Here is an 18,054-nt window from a genome sequence, read left to right on the forward strand (position 1 = left end):
GCGGCCGGGCCGCGCGGGGGGCGGCGGGGCGGCGCCTCACGGGGCGGCGGGGCCCGGGACGGGGCCGGGCGGCGGTCACGGCCCGGGGGATCGAGGGGGCCCGGGGGTGCTCGGGCGGTGCCAGAGGCGGCGGGAGGCGGTCTCGGCCGGGGAGAATCGCTCGGCCCGGGCGGTGCCAGAGGCGGTCCCAGCCCGGAGGGATCGCGGGGCCCCGGGAGTGCCCCGGGTGGTGCCGGAGGCGGTCCCGGCCCGAGGCGGCGCCGGTACCGGAGGCGGTCACGGCCCGGCCCCCCCCGCGCGCGCCGCCCGCCCCCCCGCCGCCATTTTGTGACTCCCGCACACGGGCGGGACGCGCACGCGCATGCCCCGCCCCCGTGGCGCCTGCGCGCGCGCCCGCCCCGCCCGGCAAGATGGCGGCGCCCCCGCCAGCCGCTTCCCCCCCCTGGCTGCCTGTGAGGGGGCCGAGAGCGCGGGCACCGCGCGAGGTAAAAACGGCGTTTATGGCGTAAATCCCGGAATCGCTGAGGTTGGAAAAGACCTCCGAGTGCAACCTGTGACCGACTGCCACCTTGTCACCCAGCCCAGGGCACTGAGTGCCACATCCAGTCATCAGTGCCTTGAACACCTCCAGGGATGGGGACTCCACCAGCTCCTGACCACCCTTGCCAGGAGGAAATTCCCCGATGTCCAACCTGAACCTCCCCAGGCACAGCCTGGGGCTATGTCCTTAGAAAAGAGGGGAAGTGGCTTCTGCTCCCCCGGTCCCCTCACAGGCCCCTGTCCCTTCCCTCAACAACGTCAAACGCAGGGGCAACGTCGTCCTTCACCCCCTTTACCCAAAAACACACAACGGCGATTTGTTTTAAAAAATATGTCTTTAATGGGGGTGCTGAGGAGAGTGAGGGGAGCTGTCCGGCTCGGGGGCTGCGGGGCAGGAGTGGCCGCGGCGCCGTGGCCAGGCTCAGTCCGTGGACTCGAGCACGGACTCGCTGAGCGCCAGGTCCCAGTAGTGTTCGGCGCTGTGCTTCTTGAAGTGCTCCCGCGCCATGTTCTCCGTGGGGCACTGCTTGAACTTCATCTCGCCGAAGCTGCGATCCTTTGCCGTGCCCTGGCGGGAGACAAGGGGTGACGTCCTACCCGAATTCCCACCCTCTGCGCAGGAAACGCGGCTCCGGGGACGCGGGGAACGCGGGAATACGCGGGGAACGCGGGAATACGCGGGGTTTTTTTTTAGGCTACAGCTCAAGGAATGTGATGGAGAGTTGGATCCCACCTCAGCCCCACGCTGGTATGGGACCACCACCATGACTCACCTCCCAAACCAGAGAGCACTTGTTTGTTTTCTTAACAGACTCCTCGTCAGACTCATCATCATCTGGAAAAACCCCACCAATAAAGCCCATTTAGCCCTGAAGGTGGAGCAGGACTCCCCCCTCTCACAGCAGCACGGCATCGCTCACCCTCTCCCTTCGTGTTTGACGTCTGCTCGTCCCACTTTATTCGATGCAGCATAAGACGTTTGAATTTCTTCTGTGCTTTCGGGCCTGCAGAAGAATCAAGACACAACAAAAATCCCTTAACCTGCAGTTGGCAGAGGTTCCCTTCCTCATGGAATGATCCGGGTTTTCTGACCGGATTACTGCATCCTGCAGTCATTGCTAACCCTGTTAGGGGATGTAATTAAGGGAGTTTCTAATTGCCTCCTCACTTCCTTGTCCTTCCCTAACCCTGTCACCGATTTCCATAGCAATTCCCGCTGGAGGCAAGCTCCAGAATGCTCTGTGGTGACCCAAGCCTGCCTAGGAGGCCTCACCTCCTTCTACCACCACCACGTTGACATCTTTGTGCAGGACCACCACGCCCGTGAGGTACAGCTGCCCAGCATTCGCCTCAATTTTGAATTTTTTTGCTGGATTGCTCAAGTTTCGGACCCTAAGGATAAGATGAAAAAAACATCAAATATTTGTGGAAAACCAGAACTGTTTTCCCAGCCCTGAGAGGTCCCTTTCTGCCCCAACTGGGCCAGGACAGAGCTCACCTGGGAGTGCACTGAACTCCCTGAGCTCACTCACCTGTACACAGCTATGTGAACTCCCTGTGAAACATCTTCCTTGAGCTTTTTCACCTTCTTGGCTTTCCGCTGCTCTGCCGTGAGCTTCCTTGCCGCGTTTGCTTCCTCGTGAGCCCTGGAAGCAAACAGGCAGCACTGAAAAGACCGGTCCTAAACAAACCACCAGCGCTAAATCCATCCAAAAATGTCCCAAAACGTCGCAGCACAAGGTGCCACCTACTTCTGTCTCTTGGCCATCTGCGCTCGGACGTGAGCTTCCACCTTGGTTGGGTCCTGGACAGCTTCCGTGCCCAGTACCCGCATCAGGTTGGAAATCCTCACTGCAAGGGAACGGAAGAGGAGCTGGGAGGGCTCCCATGGGACATGGCAGTGGGAGAGGCTCCCATCAGACACCTTTTTCCCACCAGAGCACTTGCAGACACGTAAACCCACCGTCCGTGCGTTTCAGATCCGTGCAATCCCAGACAGCATTCCCAACACATCCGTGCCTGGACAAGGCCTGGCTGTCACTCACCTTTGGGCTCAGGCGGTGGCATCAGGCCCAGCCTGACCTTCTCCTGCAGCTCCTTCTGGGCTTCTCGCCGTGTCTGGCGCCGTAATTTCTTCTGCTCTTTCTTTGTTAAATACACACCCAGGGTCACCGGCGTGTCACTGTCCACTGGCAGGGAAATGAGACCATCAGGAGAGTGCCCTGGAGGATACGGGGGGACACGGGGCCCCACTGGGACCAGGAGGACACAGCCAAACCCCCCAAGCCAGGGCCATACCCGGGGGGTTGAGCTGGGCCGGGTGCTCCACCAGGTTTGTGATCCCGAAGTACTCGTCCTTCTTTGAGATCGCCCCGCCTTTTCTAGAAAGGAGAGAGTTGGGCATCATGGCAGAATTCCCAGCACGAATTCCTGCACAAATCCCAGATGGGCTGAAGGAGACCCACAGTGAGACGGCGTTAAGGTACAGGTGTCTCCCCCCATTTCGGGGTGCGGAGGCAGGTCCCACATCCACGGGGAACACAGCTCGTGCAGAATGCTCATGCTTGGAAACCAAACCAAACCTCCCCAGCTCTGGGCTAAAATATCCCCCCAACTCCACAGCCCCCAGAGAGACTTTGGGAGCAAACCCAGTGCCTGGATCTTGGAGATGAGAGGTGCAACTCAGTGCTCAAGCACGAACGTCTGGCCTGATTCCCCACGTGCTTCCCAGACCCACGGCGTTATCCCCAGGCAGCTCCCGGAATTCCTGCTGTGGCAGAACCACCAGCACCTGGAAATACTCACAAATCCAGGCCGTTGGGGATGATGTAGGAGTCCCACCACTCGATCTCTGGGATCTCCCCCTCCTTCAGCTCCTTCTTAGGGGTGATCAGAGCCAACTTGGTGGAAGTGTGAATCCCAGTTTTCCTGGCAGCCTGGGAGATCTCTGCCTGCAGCTTTTCTAGCTGAGCCTGAGAATGAGGCGGAAGATGGAACAGAAAGGTCATTCCAAAACAGCAGAACCTCTGTGAAAAGCTGAACACGGATCACCTGCTGAATTATCTGGGTCCTTAAACAACCTGAAGCAGACTGCGAGAGGAACCACACAGCACGTGATGGTGAAGGGAAGCTCCCAAGCCTGCCAAAACTCTGCTCTTACTCCTGAGTCCTTCAGGACCATGGAACTTTCCCAAAGGAACATCTCCCTCTGGACTTTTGCCTCTCCCCTTCTCCCCAACAACCTGGAGCATTTTAACAAAATTCCTTTTAAATCTCCACTTCCGGGTTGATCCCTCACCCAGAGAGGGATCTGTTCTCTTGGGAACTTCCAATGTTTTGTCAAAAGAAGGAGATTTTGCCTTTCAACAGGTGAAGACAGTGGTGACAAAAGCCTTTACACACACAAGCCCTGACTTGGGCACCCTCCCCACAAGAACAGGGTTTTTAAGGAAAAGTTTCAGGTGACTTTACTGGAAAACTTCTGAATCAAAGCCAGCCCAGGTCCCTTCCCAGCCCAGGAGAGGAGAATCCCCTCCCAGCCTTGCTCTCATTAGCAGGACGAGACCTCTGATACCTTCGTTCGCAACCTCTGGGCAATTTTCTCAAATTTGCCTTTTTCATGGAACTTAAAGGTGCGTTTCTGCCGCTGGGCCGGGGTTATGGAGACCCGGGGGTCAAAGTACGTGTTTGACTCCATGTCTTCCGAGGGCTTTTCCTTAAGCTGCTGTTTGAACTGCTCTCTCTTCACCGCTCGGATGTTGGCCTTTAGGGTCGGCATGCGGTGAGTCAGCTCGATCTCCTTCCCGGTCGCATCCACCGTCCGGCCCTGCTCATCCAGGATCAGCGGCGTCGGCTTGGTCTGATCCTTCAGCTCCACTTTCCTGGGGGCAGGACAAGATATGTTGCATTCAAATGTGAATACAGCACTGATTCAAAGGAAATTTGAGTTTATTTCCACAGTTTCCATATTTTTACAGCCCATCTGTACTGCCAGAAGGGACTCCAACCTTGCGTGCACAAGCTGGGAATCTTGGCCAAGGGAGGAGGAACCTCCATTTCACCTCCTTAATACAAAATTGGTTCCTTCAGCAGCGGTTAAAGCATTGCTGGGGACCCAACAGCACCAGAGAAACCCTTGGCCAGCCCCTGCCCGGCATTCCGGCGTCCGCCCCATCGGGTACTCACGGCGGCGCGATGCCCATGGCGTGCAGGTTGGCCAGCCCCACCATGTTGGCGTTGCCGATGAGCCCTGGTTTCAGGGCCAGCTGAGCCTGGATCCGGGCCTGCAGCTCCGCAGCTTTCCTGGCCTTCTCGATGGCATCGTTCATGAACGTGGCTGCCTGCGAGGGCTGGATCGTGTTGCCGATGGGGAGCCGTTCCGATTGGGACGAAGAAGAAATTTTGGGCTGTTGACAGAGAAGGAAGTTTTGTTCCAGCACACCCAGGCCAACGTATCACAGCTGAAACAAGGACCAGGGACATACGGGATTTGCCCAAGGCCTCCGGCAGGTACCTGTGGTGTCGGAGGACTGATGAAACTCAGCTGCTTTTTCCTCTCTTCAATCTGCCGGGTGGCTGCCTCCATCATCTGTTTGATCTGTGGGAAAGCAGACAGTGAGTTTTTCTTTGCCATTGGGATATGATTCCTCCGTTTGGGATACAAGTTAGGATAAACTCTACACCGTGTTGGGACAGGGCCCAGCTAGACTGACCTGGAGCTTAGTCAGCATCCCTGGGCTCTCCGACGGCGGGCCTGGAATGACTTCAGGCTCATCCTCAACCTCCTCGAACCGGGGGATGCGCCGCTTCTTGACGCCAGAGGATTCCTTGGACACCTCCGAGTCATCACCAAACACATCCTGATGTAAAGAAAGAGAAGAAAGCTGTGGTTAGAATGGAGCATTCTCCTCCCAGAGCACGATTTGAGACAAGAAACCAGCAGCATGTCTCAGCTCCGGCTCCGTTCAGCAGAATTCCAGGGCAGCACGTGCAGGCTGAGCCCACGCTGAGCCTGGGCCCTGGTCCTCCACCAGAGAAACACCAATGACGTCCATGCAAGAACGTGAAGGGCAGGAGACATCGCAGGGATGCGCCTGCGCAACGGCCGCCACCGCTCCCTCGGGTGCTCAGAGCGGGGGACTGGCACTGGGGAGATTTAAGGTCTCAGCAACATGGAAAGATGGAAAAAGCCTGCCCGGATTTAAGGTCTCAGCGACATAGAAAGATAGAAAAAGCCTGCCCAGAGCTGACCTGACTGGGATAAAAACATTTCCACGTCTTCCACCAACTTCAGAGGGTTTGGTGAAGGAATCTGCGCTGTCCTACCATGCAGCCCTCCCAGAAGGAGGATGCAGCCCTGGACCCGGGGAGGATTGGGACACCTGCAGCATTCCCTCACACTCCAGCCCAGACCCAAGGCCAGAGCCACTCCAGAGAAGCACAGCTCAGAGAGCACATGGAGCAACAAGCCTGCTGATGGGCTTTCAGCAGCATCAGGTCACCAAACAAAAGGCACGGTACGTTTTCCACAGAGCTCTGCTCAGGCCCAGCCCAGCACGTGTGGCTGCGGCCGTGGATTCCATCGTCAGTGCCTGGTTTGTGCATGGAAACCTGGATCTGTCCGTGTGGTGGGTACTGTAGTGTGTGTGTCAAGGTGTTATTTGAAAAGAAAATATACACACCGGTTGTAAGCGTTAGTTGCAATCCCTTCTTCACTACAACGGTTCATATCCTACAAGGACACTTCCTCAGCCACACAGGTACTTCTTGGAAAACCTACAAGTTCAAGAGAAAGGACTTGCCCATAGTATAAAGTGTGGAAACTTTGCGTTCAGTTCCTGACCTTCCCAAGCCATGACCTACCCCAGAGCGAACCGAGGAGCGGGAAGCGGCACGGCAAGTGGCGCTGGGAACCATCACTGCCCGACACTATGGGATCTACATGTGCCAGGACAAATTCCTCTCCACAGCCTGCACTGGGGCAGGGTCAGTCAGTCTGCAAGTGCTGCCATGACCTGACCACCTCAGAGACCGGTCTGTGCTCCTGCAGGGTCTGGACAGACCCAGAGCGTGATGGAGAAGTTCCAAGAAATGTGATTTCAGAGAGAAGAGTGAGGATTTGGCAGGAGGGACACCCCTCTCCACGCCAGGAGCCAAGACAAGAAGGATCAGCTTCTGCTGCTGCTGCCCAGCCTCTGGCTCAGGCCAGGCACCCCTGCGGCTTCACTGGGGAAGGGTCCCCTGCTGCACCCCCAGCTCTGCTCCTGCTGCCAGCACCAGATCCCTTCTGCCAGCACCAGATCCCTCTGCCAGCACCAGATCCCTCTGCCAGCGCTTGCTCTCCAGCCACCCCACCGGGCTGTCACCACGCTCCTGCCACCATCACGTGATGGCACTGCCAATGTCCCCACCTGTGCCGTGCCCCCAAGCTGGCCCAGGGGAGCAGCTGGACCTCCAGCCCTGCTCGACCCTCGCATTCCCACAGCCCCGGGGACCAGCCCAGCACCCGCTGCCACGGAGGGAAGAAAAGCAAGTTCCTGGTGGGAAACAGGGAGCGCAGGCAGCTTGTCCCAGCGCTCCCAAAGAGATCCAGATCCTGAATGGGATTGTTGTGGCTCACCGAGGTTCAGTGCTGACCACAAGTGTCAGGGAAAGCCAGACTGCCGTAAAATAGGAACCTCAGGAAGAGTGAAAGGCAAATCACTGAGTAGGAGCAGCACGGAAAGGGCCTGTCAGGCTCAGCAGAGCGATGGGAAAATGCAATTCTAGAGGATGGTGAGCAAAGTCCTCAAGAGAAGAAAGGAAGTGAAAACAGCTTTGGATGCACAAGCCTTGCACCATCCCAGACAAGGGAGAAACACCAGAGCTACGGAATCCCAGCTGGAATCAACCCTGTGCTAGGACAGGAGCTGCCAAAAACCACCTACGGTTGATTCTGGGTGGAGAAAGGGAATGAAAACCCACCAGACCATCCACCACGGAGCCACACGTGGGGCAGAGAGCGATGGGAACGCGCTGGGAGCAGCTCTCCCAGGCTCCAAATGAAAACACAAGCAGAAGGAGCACCGAGGAGAAGGGAGATGCACCCCTGTGGATTCGCTCCGCCAGCCTAACAGAAAGCCAAAGCCAGGCTTCCACCTCGCTTTGGGAAAGAGAACCGCAAGGTAAAGGCTCCCACACTTCATCACGGAGAGGAGTCGTTTCTCTTGAACGTTCCAAGCTGTACCTCTCTGGAAGAGGAGAGTGTGCCAGAGCACCAGTGCTGCCTCCAGGCCACCCAACCACAGGAAAAACCAATCAATAAGCAATAATCACCTTTAGCTCCCGCTTCCGGGTCCGGTCGCTGTTGGATTTGGAGTGCCGAGAGCTTCGTCCTTCCTCCACTGCCTCAAAAAGCTTGTCTACAAATCGCAGGGTGGAATCATCCAGGAAGGGTTTCAGGTGGTCTGGAAAAGAGGAAAATCCTATCAGTGCAGAATTGTGAGCTTGGGGTGAGCAGGAGGATGGAGAATACACAGAGATTCCTTGGAAGCTGTAGAACACTTAAATGTGATTCAACTCTACAAACACAGGGAGGCCTCTGAGGCTCTGGAAGCCTCTGGGATCTGTGGATCCTGTTGTCAGGAGCTTTAAACCAAGGGATTAAGGGAGTCCGGGCCTCAGGCAGAAGCAAAGTAGGGCTGTAATGGGCAGAAAAAGCACCCTGGTTAAATTACCGTTTCCAATTCCTTAACAAGGAATTCGTTTTCACTTACTGGATTTTGTAACGTGTTCCAAGGCTGCCCATTGCGTCTCATCTGGTGGATTTGCCCATACTCACCTCACGGAGACTAGGAGAATTGCCCTGTGCCCCTGCCCCTCCACCCTGGGAAGGCTTGGGCCGCTTCACAAACCCAGCTCGGGACCCCCCACGGGACGTACCGGCCGCTTTCTTCTTGTCCATGCCCTTCCCGACACAGTTGAGCGCCGCGGTGACCACGGTGGGCTCCGAGAAGCCCAGCACGCGCTTCACCGTCTTCTCGATCCATGGCTTCAGCTCGTCCAGCTCCCGCTTGGACAGCGACATCTCTGCCCGGGGCTGAGCGGAACCCCCCGGCTCGGACCTGCAAGGAGACACAGGCCATAAAACAGGGTCCTGGGGCATCGTCACCTCCGTGCCCTCCTCCCTCAGGATCACGTCCACGGGTGGGAAAAGCTCCTGGAGACCGTTTGTGCTCCCTTGTTTTTAAACCTTGGGCTAAAACGAGCCGAGCCCCACGAGGAGGAAGGTCCTGACCCCACTAGGGGACCCTGGACCTGCTGCATCCCACACGCGTTCCCTCGCGGATCCCGGACGGACGCTCCGCAGTGCTCCTGTGCTTCCAGAAACAGCCCAGGAATGTCTGCTCTCGGGACAGCCCCTCCCCGAGCTCCCCACATCTCTCCATGCTGCCAGGCCAGGCATAAAGGCCTCCAAGCCCCCCAGATCCCTCCGTGGGGTTGCTCGGTGGTTTGGGAAGAGAGATGCCCTGCGAGTGGAACACGTGGCACAGGAGAACCTGCCGCTCCCACTGACCCTGTGTCAGGGGCACACACCAGTCTGAGCCCCTTCCCCGGCATGCAGCCCCAAACCCGGGCTGCTTCCTGGCACTCGCATCCCCTCACATCCTGCAGCGCTCACAGACCGGGCTGTGGCTGCAGCCGCTTTTAACTGGCTCCAGGCCCTAATCGGATCTGGGAACCGCGGGGAAAATCTCCTTAGGGATGAGCTCAGCCATGGTGGTCCCTCTCCAGGAGTCCTTCCTGGCACTGGGAATGGGATCCTAGGGTTCAGTTATCCTTCTTGGACCTGGGAACGGGGCCCCGGGGGTCAGTCCTAACACAGATCCCCTGAATTTCAGGTCCATGAGCAGTTCCAGGAGGTGACTGCTGCTTCCTGCAGGGCCCGGGCTCCCTCCAGAACCTGGAAACCTCCGCGGGTTCTACTTTTCCTGGCAGCTTCCTCGGAGGCAGGTCCAAATAGAGCACAAACCCGGATCCTGGCGTTTCCCCCAAGAAACTGTACAGCAGAGGCTCAGGACAAGCAGAACTAACAAATTACGGCCCCGACGCATCAATAGCTCCGTAATGAACCACAAAACTCGTGGAATTAGAGCCGGCTCAGCCTCCACCCGACCTGAGCTCCAGCATGAGCGGCAGGAGATGCAGCAGCTTTACGGCTGCTTCCCTGGGAAGCCCGGGAGCGCAGAGCCGTGCCCGTGGGGAGCAGCTCCAGCAGCCGCAGCGCTCCGAGGGCCCGGGGGGACACGAGCCCCGTAACCCCCCTCAGTATCACTGAACGCGTACCCGAGCACCGCCCGACCGCGCCGGGGTTCCGCCGCCTCGTTCGGCCTCGGACGGACGGACGGACGGACGGACGGAGACACGGGGCTCCCGCCGACCCCGGTCCCGCGCACCTCAGCGGCCCCGCAGGGCCCGCAGCCACCGCGGAGCTGCTGCGGCCGGGGCCCGGCCCGGCCCCCTCAGCGCGGCGCGCCGGGCGAGCGGCTCCGCGCGGGCCGGGCCCGGGGCCACCTCCGCCACCGCCTCCCTCCCGGCAGCCCGCCCGCTTTCTCCGTCCCCTCCACGCCCTCGGAGGGAGTCCTGTTTTTCCTCGCCGGCCCCGTTCCCTCACCCCGGTCCCGGTCCCGGCCCGGCGGCCCCTGACGGTGACGGCGCGTCGGGGCGGAAGCGGAAATGGGCGCGCGGCGCGTGCGCGGCGCGCGCGGGGCGCCGGGAAGGAGGGGTCCCGGGGCGCGCGCGCTCGGCCCCGCCCCCGCCCCGCCCCTTCCCTCGCGCCGTCATTAACCAAACTCAATTAACGGGCATCAGAGCGACAGGGCTTTATTGGGGCCGGCTCCCCTCAGCAGCCCAGCCACGGGTCCTGCCGGCTGCTCCGCGCCAGGAAGGCGATCTTGCGCGCCATCTCGGTGCAGTACACCCGCCGGCACGCCTCGAACGCGCGCCGCCGCCGCGCCCGGCTCGGCTTCTCGTAGTACCGGGAGCGCCGCACGGCCTCGGCCACGCCGTCCTGCGCCAGGATCCTGCGGGAAGGGAGAGAACGGTGACAGCGGTAGGAAAGGTTCTGGATGTGCGAGGAGGGAGGAAGAACCACCCCACGCTGCGAACACTGGGCACAGCTCGGTCCCCATGAGCGCCATCGGCTCGTTCTTCTCGCCGTCCATCCGTGAGGAGAGTGAGGAGGGGAAGGAATCGCCCCCGCTAAGTTGGGACTAACGAAGGTGTGTGCGAGAGCACTCAGCTCAGCCGTGGGATCATCTCCTCCTCCGCTTTCCAAGGAATAGCGCTGCCCTCGCCTGGTTCTGGGCTCGGTTATTCCTGTATTTCACTCTAGTGACACCCACATCAGAGGGGGCGGCAGGACGTGGAGCTGACGAGAAAAGCCCGGCATGACCCTCCCGTTACCTCCCGCTCAGGAAATCCCGGTTCTGAACCCAGTGCGTGAAGGAACTGGGGCCCCTCCGGGCCCAAACGCCGCCCGGCGCCGCGGTTCCCCCCGCTCCTCACCTGTTGAGGACGCCGTACGCCGCCTCCACGTTGCCGCTCTGCACCATCACGGTGCGGCCCACGAAGCGCAGGTGGTTCGCCATGGCCGCACTGCTGCGGGACGGGGCGGCTGGGACCGGGCGGCCCCGGCGCTCCGAGGAGCCAGTCCCTCCTGCCCCCTCCCCGGGACACGGCGGGAAGGGAACCCCCGGGACAGAGAAGGGCCGGTCCTTCCCACCCCGCTCCCGGGGACGCGGAGGGCCCGGTCCGCCCCGCAGAGCCCCAAGGGAACACAGCGACGATCCCCTGCCCCCACGAACGGTCTTGGCGGGGCGCTGCCCCTGCCCTGCGGCTCCCCCCGCCCCCGGCTGGTCCTGGTCAGACCGCTCCCGGTAGGGCCCCGGCCGAAGAGTCGCGGCCCTGGTCCCGGTCCTGTCCCCAACTGACCCCGGTGAAGCCGCGGCCGCTCCGCGCCCGGACCTGAGGCGGCTGATGGCGGAACTTCCGGCGGGAGGGACTTCCGGTCCGCCGGGACTTCCGGCGGGGCAGGGCCGGGGTTCGGGGCAGCGGCACCGGGGGGGACACGCGGGCTCTGAGCGGGCCCCGGGCCTCTCCCTCCTGCCGGCCCCGGCCGTAGCCGGGACTGGAGGCACCGTGCGCCCTCGGGGTCCCGCAGCGGAGGGGGACGAAGTAGCGCCAAGGGCTGGGGGCTGCTCTGAGCCCCCCGGGGACAGGAACCCACCCCCCGCCCTCCCAAGGCACAGAGGACACGACACCGGGTGGCCCTGGCCGCTCCCGCGGCGTTTATTGCTTCCATCGTGGCCGGCCGTGGGACAGCCCCGCTTGGGAGGGCCGCAGCCCCCGACAGCCGCCACCCCTCGGGGTCCGCAGCCCTCAGCCGCCCACCAGCGCTCTGGGGGGGCCACGCACGCCCCCAGCCCCACGCCGCGGGGGAAGGCACGAGCCCGGGTGGGCCCAGCCCCCGCGGGGAGGGGGCTCCGCTCTGGCCAAGGCACGCGGCCGCCCCGGGGTTGGGGCTTCTGGGGGTTTCGGGGCCTCCCCCGGTCAGTCCCGCCCGCCCGCGGGTCTCACTGACCACCGGTAAAAAAAAACAATCAAAAAAGGCAAAACCAAGAAATGCAGAAGAAATTTTCCCCCCCCCCGAGCCGGGGGGGGCGTCACACGTCCGGCGCCGGGGGGGACTCCGGGGTCCTGGCCTGGCTCTGGGGGGATCCCCGCTGCTTTAACGACCCCGCCATCCCCACGGGGCCGGCGAGGGCGAGGTCCCCGGGGAGGTCCCCGGGCAGGCGGCAGCACCGGGGAGCCCCGGGGGGGCCGGCGGGGGGGCGGCGGCGGGGGGGAGCCGTGGAGGGGGCCGGGTCCAGCGCGGGTTTGGGGGCGACGTGGGGGAACCAGAGCCGCAGCATTGCCTCCACCTGCAGCAGCGTCCCCAGGTACCGGGCACTGTGGGGAGAGAGCTCCTGTCACCCTCTGCGGGGGGCAGCCACGGGGGTGTCCCTGTGCCCACCCCCGGGGACGTCTGGGGCACACTCACCCCATTTCTGGCTTCTGCAGGACCCCGATGATCCGCTGAAGCCGGTCCATGGCCACGCTCTGTTGGAAGCTGCTCAGCCCTGGGGAGTCCCAAAATTACGTGAATTCTCCGTAGGGGAAAAGGGGTGTCTGGGGGGAATATGGGGGGGGCGGGGGGCACCCACCTCTGTCATAGCGGCCCCGGCGCAGCCCCTCCAGCAGCTCCGCCAGTGGCCGGATGAAGCCCCGGAGCTCCCGGCACTGCGAGGAAGGGCAGGAGGGGGTGACTGGGCTGCACCCCCCAACCCTCTTATCCCCCCTCACCCCCCACGCACTGCCCTCTCAGCCCCCGAATCCTGCTCATCCCCACCCGCTCGTTTCACGTGGGGAAACTGAGGCACACCCAGGTATCTTTTTAGGGGACCAAGCCCTCCCCCACCTCCCATCTTTGGGGCTGCCCCTTCGTTTTCTGCCAAAAACTCACTTTTTGGGCGAAGAGGCGATCGCCGTCGTTGGGAGGGGCATCCCCCCCCTCTCCTTTCCGCGGACGCTTCCCCCCGCGGGGTGATGGCGGCGATTCAGGGTCTGCTCGGTCCAGCCCCCCCGGGCGCTTGCGGCCGCGCTCAGGTTTGGGGGGGCTCCGCGGGGAGCTGCCGGCCTCGGCCTCGCTGTCAGAGGCCGGGGAGCCGCAGGAGCAGGCGCGGGCGGGGGGCTCCATGGCGCGGGTGGTCCCCCCAGAGGAGCCTCTCCCTGGGTTCCGCTCCAGCAGGGTCACCCGGCCGATGCTGCCTGGGGGAGGGAGAGAAACGGGGAAAAAAAGGGGCGACATCGGGCAAAAATGGAAGATGAAGAACTGGCTTGTTCTCCCGTGGGAGTGTCACCCCCAGTGACACCTCCCAGGGCCCGGGGAGGCAGGTTTGGCATCTCCTCAGACAGGGTGGGGGTGCAGGGACCCCTCACCCAGGACCATCCCCAGTGCCAGGACACCTCCACTAGCCCCGGCACACCCCGGCCCCGCGACTGCCCAGTCCCAGGACCCCCCCACCAGCTCCCTTCACTCCATCGCCTGCCGCCCTCTCCCCGGGACTGAGATCGCCCTGCAGGAGCCCCACCCGTGAAGGGGACCCTCCCCCCCCGCACTGGGAGCCGCCGGGACCACGACCCGGACCCCCCCACCCAGCCGCGGACCCCACAGCCCCGTCACCGGGACCACCCCCGGCCCCGGTCACCCCGGGTCCCACCTGCTCCCGGTTGCAGCTGCGGTGGTGCCGCTGTCCCAGTCCCAGCGCCGGTGCCCCGGTGCCGCTGTCGCTGCTCCCGTCCCTGACTCAGTGCCGGTATCACTGTTCCAGTATCACCGGCCCCGTTCCTGTCCCGGTGCCGGTGTCCCGATGCCGTTGTTGGTATCGCCGTCCCCGTTTCCCGTGCCGCTGTCAGTGTCCCTGAGCAGGTAACGCTGTCCCGGTGCCGGGGTCGCTGTCCCGGTGCCGCTGTCGCTGTTCCGGTGTCCCGGTCTCTCTGTCCCCGGTCCCGGTCCCGCCCCGCCCGCGGCGGCCCCACGCGGACACGTGCGCGGCCGCACGTGCCTCCGTCTGGGCCCCGCCCCGCCGCGCTCCCATTGGCCGCTGCGCCCCGCGAGGCCCCGCCCCCTATCTCCCGTTGGCTCGCTGCCGCCGCCCCGCGCTGATTGGCCGGAGGGCGGGGCTATGGCCACGCCCCCCCCGCGCAGCGGTGCGGGGCACGCGGCTCTGGGCAGCGCCCCCTGGCGGGCGGCGGGGGGGCTCTGCGGGGTCCCGGGCCCCGCCCCCGCCCCACCGGCCCCGCCCCCCGTGCCCGCAGCCAATGGGCGGCGCTCCCACGGCGCGCCTCGGCCAATGGGCGCGGCGGCCCCGCCCCCCGCCGTTACATAACCGGGGCGGGGCGGCGCGTGGGCCCTCACGTGGGGGCGGGGACCCGCGTGACGTCAGCGCTCGCGCGTGGGGACCGCCCGCGGGGCGGGGCTCCTCGGGGAGGGGGCGGGGCCAGGGCAGCGCGTGCGGGGTCTGCCCGCTGCTCCCCCCGCGCGCTCCCAACCCGAACCCCCCCCCCCCCAGCCCCCCCCACCCTCCCCTCTGCCCCCCAAATCCCGCCCAGGGCCCAGAGCCCCCTGCCCGGCTCTCCCGCCACAGGAGGCCCAGGGTGACCCCCAGACCCCGCCACGCCCCCACCCCACGACCCTCCACAAGGCCCGGGGCTCCCCTCAGGCCCCCCAAACCCGCAGAGCCCCCCAGAGTCCCCCAAACCCCAGTCCCACAAACCCCTCACCCCACAAGCCCAGAGATTGCAGCCCCAGAGCCCCTGGAAGCCCACAGCCCCATCTCCACCGTCCCCACACCCCGACACCCCGGGCATGGCCCCTCCAGCCCTCCCCGTCCCCCCGGGGGGGCCCGTCCCCCTGGGTGGGTATTTAGGGCCGGGCCGGTGGCACCCGGCCCCCCTTGCCCCCCACCATGCTGAGTGTGCTGCTGCTCCTCGGGGGCCTGGCCCCCGCCCTGCCCGCTGGTGAGTCCCCCCGGGGTGCCCCTGGCAGATCCCGCTCTGGGGTGCAGCCCCAGCCCCCCCCCAGTGCCCCCATGTCAGGCCAGGGGGCTCAGCCGAGCGCCCACCCCAATGCCTCTGCTGTCCCCCGCAGGTCCCCACTGGACGTACGAGGGTGAGTGGGGCCCCACCCAGGGAGCCCCCATTTATCCCCACACCCCGAAACCACCCCCACACCCCCTGAGCTGCGGGGCTCACATGGGTGTCCCCAGCAGGTAGGGAGGTGCATGGGTGACAGGCCCCTCTCGATCCTGGACACCTGGGTCCCCCCAAATGGGCAGGAGGTGGGGAGGGTGACACCCCCCCCTCCCCTGCCTGCACACCTGGGTCCCCTAAAACAGGCGGGGGGGGAATGGGTGCAGCCCCCCATTTTCCCCGTCCTACCCCCCCCTCGCCCCCCTCGCTCCAATGGTCCCTTTGTGCTCCTTTACATAAGGCTCCTGCTGCCAAATCCAATTAGGATCCGGCCCTGGCCAAATCCCGCTAAGCCCCATCCTGCCGGGCCCAGGGGACCCATGGGTGCCCCCCCGGCCCTGCAGGCTCGGCTTTGTCCCCGCTCCCCCGGCCGGAAAAAATGTCCCCAGCAGATTAACGAGGCCCTCGGGAATGTCACCCGTGTCCCGGTTCGGGGGGCCCCGAGGGCGTTTTGGGTCACGGGGCCCCGCTGGGTGAAGCAGCCCCCGGGGTGAGGTGGGGGGGGGGGGGTCCCACCTGGGCTCCGGTCCCCCTCAGGGCCCCACGGGCAGCAGCACTGGCACGAGGGACACCCGGAGTGCGGGGGCCGGGCGCAGTCACCCATCGACATCGCCACGGCACGGGCGCAGCCGGACCCGTCCCTGCCGCCGCTGCAGCCCGAGGGCTACGAGCGCCCCGAGAGCCCCCGCCTGACCCTCGCCAACAACGGCCACACCGGTGAGCGCCGGGCGGGAGAGCCGGGGAGTCCCCGGTGTCCCAGCCCTGCTGACCCCCTGTCCCGTAGCCGTGCTGGCGCTGCCGCCGTCCCTGCGGCTCCGGGGGCTGCCCCACACCTTCGCTGCCGTGCAGCTGCACTTCCACTGGGGCCGGCCCGGCCACGCCGCTGGCGCTGAGCACCTGCTGGACGGGCACCGCGCCCCCGCCGAGGTACCGGCGGGCACCGGCCGCGGAACAGCCCGAAAATGGGTCTGGGGGCGGGGAATGGCTGAGGAATGGGGTGGGAAAGGAGCACGGGAACCGGTCTGGGGTAAGGAAGTGGCATGGGAATTGTGTGGGAAATGGCTGTGGGAAGGGGTGTCGGTGTGGGAAATAGCATGGGAACAGTGTGGAAAATGGGTTTGCACTGCGGGAATTTGCTGCAGGGAATGGAAAAGGGGTCGTGGTGAGGGAAATGGGTCCAGGGATGGGAAACGAGTGCAGGGAGGGGATGGGGTGCAGAAGAAAACGGGTGGGAAATGGGAGTGGGAGCAGGTCCGGGAGCGGGCAGCAGGTCTGGGCACTGCGAGAGATGCTGGGATGGGAGCTGGGGCAGGGGGCTCAGGGGGTTCCCGCTGTGCTGCAGATGCACGTGGTGCACTTCGACGCCGAGCGTTTTGCCGACGCCAGCGCGGCGCAGCAGCACCCCGGCGGGCTGGCCGTGCTCGGTGTCCTCCTGGAGGTACGGACCCCACACCCACGGAGCCCCCCCGGCTCCCCCAGCCCCTCACTGACCCCCCCCCCCCCCCGCTCCCCCAGGTGGGCGATGACCCCCACCCCGCCTACGACAACATCCTGAGGCACCTTGGCAGCATCCGCCACACAGGTGAGGAGAGGGAGGGGGTGGCAAAGGCAGAAGGCAGGGGAGGACCCCAAATCCCCCTCCCGGCACCCCCAACTGCTCCCCCCCCACAGGGCAGACCGTGGCCATCCCGTCCTTCAGCATCCGGGACCTGCTGCCCACGCACCTGGACCGCTACTACCGGTACAACGGGTCCCTGACCACCCCGCCCTGCTTCCAGAGCGTGCTCTGGAGCCTCTTCCCGCAGCCCGTCCGCATCAGCCGGGCACAGGTAGGAGCCGCCCTGGGGAACCCCCCGCGTTCGGCGAACATGCCCCCAGCGCTGCCCCCTTCCCCTTCCAGCTGGAGCAGCTCCAGGGAAGCCTTTACTCCACGGAGGAGGCTGAGCCCGAGGAGCCCCAGCTCCTGGTGGACAATTTCCGGGCCCCGCAGGAGCTGAACCAGCGCCTGGTGCTCTCGTCCTTCCCCAGGGGTGAGTGGAGGGCTGGGGACGGCCCCCTGCACCCTCCCACGGCTCCTGGAGCCCTCGCCGGGCACGAGGCGCTGGTCCTGATCCGCCCTTTCCCTTACAGAGCCAGAGGGATATTCCACAGGTAGGGCCAGGCCGGGACTGGGCGGGGGGGTCACCCCCGGGCCCCCCTGACCCCCCCGGTGTCACACAGGTGAGGTCATCGCCATCATCTTTGGCGCCGTCGCCGGCTGCATCGGCCTCTTCCTCGCTGTCCACTTTGGGGCCAAGCGGATGCGGTGAGACCCCCCCCCAGCCCTCAGAGGGACCCCCGCAGCAGGGGGGCCCCGATCTCCAGGGAGAGACTCCCCCCTCACCCCGCTCTCTGCCTCGGCAGCGCGAGGCGGGCGCAGGCGCAGGACGTCGTGTTCAAGGCTTCCTCCCGCCACTCCCCCATGGACGCCGGACCCTCCCGCTGACCCCTGGGCTGGGCTGGGAGGGGCTCCCGCTGTTCCCCAGCCCCCCGCCCGCAGCCCCACTGCAAATAAAGCCCTTTCCCCCTCCTGGTGGCTCTTTGTGGGGAGGGAGTGGGGGCCTTTGAGGGGCTTTGGGGCTGGATCCTGTCACCCCCGAGAAACCAGGACCCCCTGGGTGCCCCCCAGGGCTGGAGCAGAGCACG

The 18,054-nt window shown here is 64.5% G+C and overlaps 4 protein-coding genes across 7 annotated transcripts; 1 reads left to right on the forward strand and 3 right to left on the reverse strand.

Moving 5' to 3' along the window:
- Positions 1–856: 856 nt before the first annotated feature.
- On the reverse strand, positions 857–10,266 carry PRPF3 (pre-mRNA processing factor 3). The gene is made up of 16 exons (XM_048289036.1): positions 10,193–10,266; positions 8,461–8,642; positions 7,855–7,985; positions 5,253–5,399; positions 5,054–5,137; positions 4,726–4,946; positions 4,115–4,421; positions 3,346–3,512; positions 2,839–2,921; positions 2,586–2,729; positions 2,292–2,391; positions 2,073–2,186; positions 1,814–1,932; positions 1,461–1,544; positions 1,314–1,375; positions 857–1,108 (listed from the first exon to the last, which is right to left on the reverse strand). Exons 2-16 carry the CDS (start codon positions 8,603–8,605, stop codon positions 962–964), a joined length of 2,055 nt encoding a protein of 684 aa, XP_048144993.1. The 5' UTR covers positions 8,606–8,642; positions 10,193–10,266; the 3' UTR covers positions 857–961.
- A 119-nt stretch (positions 10,267–10,385) lies between these two features.
- Positions 10,386–11,607, reverse strand: MRPS21 (mitochondrial ribosomal protein S21). 3 transcript variants are annotated; one of them, XM_048289050.1, is made up of 3 exons: positions 11,512–11,607; positions 11,086–11,175; positions 10,386–10,601 (listed from the first exon to the last, which is right to left on the reverse strand). In XM_048289050.1, the coding sequence occupies exons 2-3, from the start codon at positions 11,166–11,168 to the stop codon at positions 10,421–10,423; spliced, it is 264 nt and encodes an 87-aa protein (XP_048145007.1). In that variant the 5' UTR covers positions 11,169–11,175; positions 11,512–11,607; the 3' UTR covers positions 10,386–10,420. The 3 variants fall into 3 exon arrangements, with proteins under 3 accessions (XP_048145007.1, XP_048145008.1, XP_048145010.1); XM_048289051.1 differs by having other exon boundaries at positions 11,086–11,178; positions 11,512–11,606; XM_048289053.1 differs by lacking the exon at positions 11,512–11,607 and having other exon boundaries at positions 11,086–11,505.
- A 237-nt stretch (positions 11,608–11,844) lies between these two features.
- On the reverse strand, positions 11,845–14,182 carry CIART (circadian associated repressor of transcription). Its single transcript, XM_048289049.1, has 5 exons — positions 13,839–14,182; positions 13,082–13,386; positions 12,783–12,858; positions 12,620–12,698; positions 11,845–12,528 (listed from the first exon to the last, which is right to left on the reverse strand). Exons 2-5 carry the CDS (start codon positions 13,313–13,315, stop codon positions 12,243–12,245), a joined length of 675 nt encoding a protein of 224 aa, XP_048145006.1. The 5' UTR covers positions 13,316–13,386; positions 13,839–14,182; the 3' UTR covers positions 11,845–12,242.
- Positions 14,183–15,004: 822 nt separating this feature from the next.
- CA14 (carbonic anhydrase 14) lies at positions 15,005–17,938 on the forward strand. Of its 2 annotated transcripts, none has more exons than XM_048288937.1 (11): positions 15,005–15,138; positions 15,269–15,289; positions 15,907–16,086; positions 16,154–16,296; positions 16,712–16,807; positions 16,885–16,951; positions 17,041–17,198; positions 17,360–17,399; positions 17,500–17,520; positions 17,590–17,674; positions 17,773–17,938. In XM_048288937.1, exons 1-11 carry the CDS (start codon positions 15,087–15,089, stop codon positions 17,852–17,854), a joined length of 945 nt encoding a protein of 314 aa, XP_048144894.1. In that variant the 5' UTR covers positions 15,005–15,086; the 3' UTR covers positions 17,855–17,938. The 2 variants fall into 2 exon arrangements, with proteins under 2 accessions (XP_048144894.1, XP_048144893.1); XM_048288936.1 differs by having other exon boundaries at positions 15,019–15,138; positions 17,270–17,399.
- The last annotated feature ends 116 nt before the right edge of the window (positions 17,939–18,054 follow it).

This window comes from Corvus hawaiiensis, chromosome 29, assembly GCF_020740725.1.
Source record: "Corvus hawaiiensis isolate bCorHaw1 chromosome 29, bCorHaw1.pri.cur, whole genome shotgun sequence".
In the NCBI taxonomy this organism is placed as follows: Eukaryota; Metazoa; Chordata; class Aves; order Passeriformes; family Corvidae; genus Corvus; species Corvus hawaiiensis.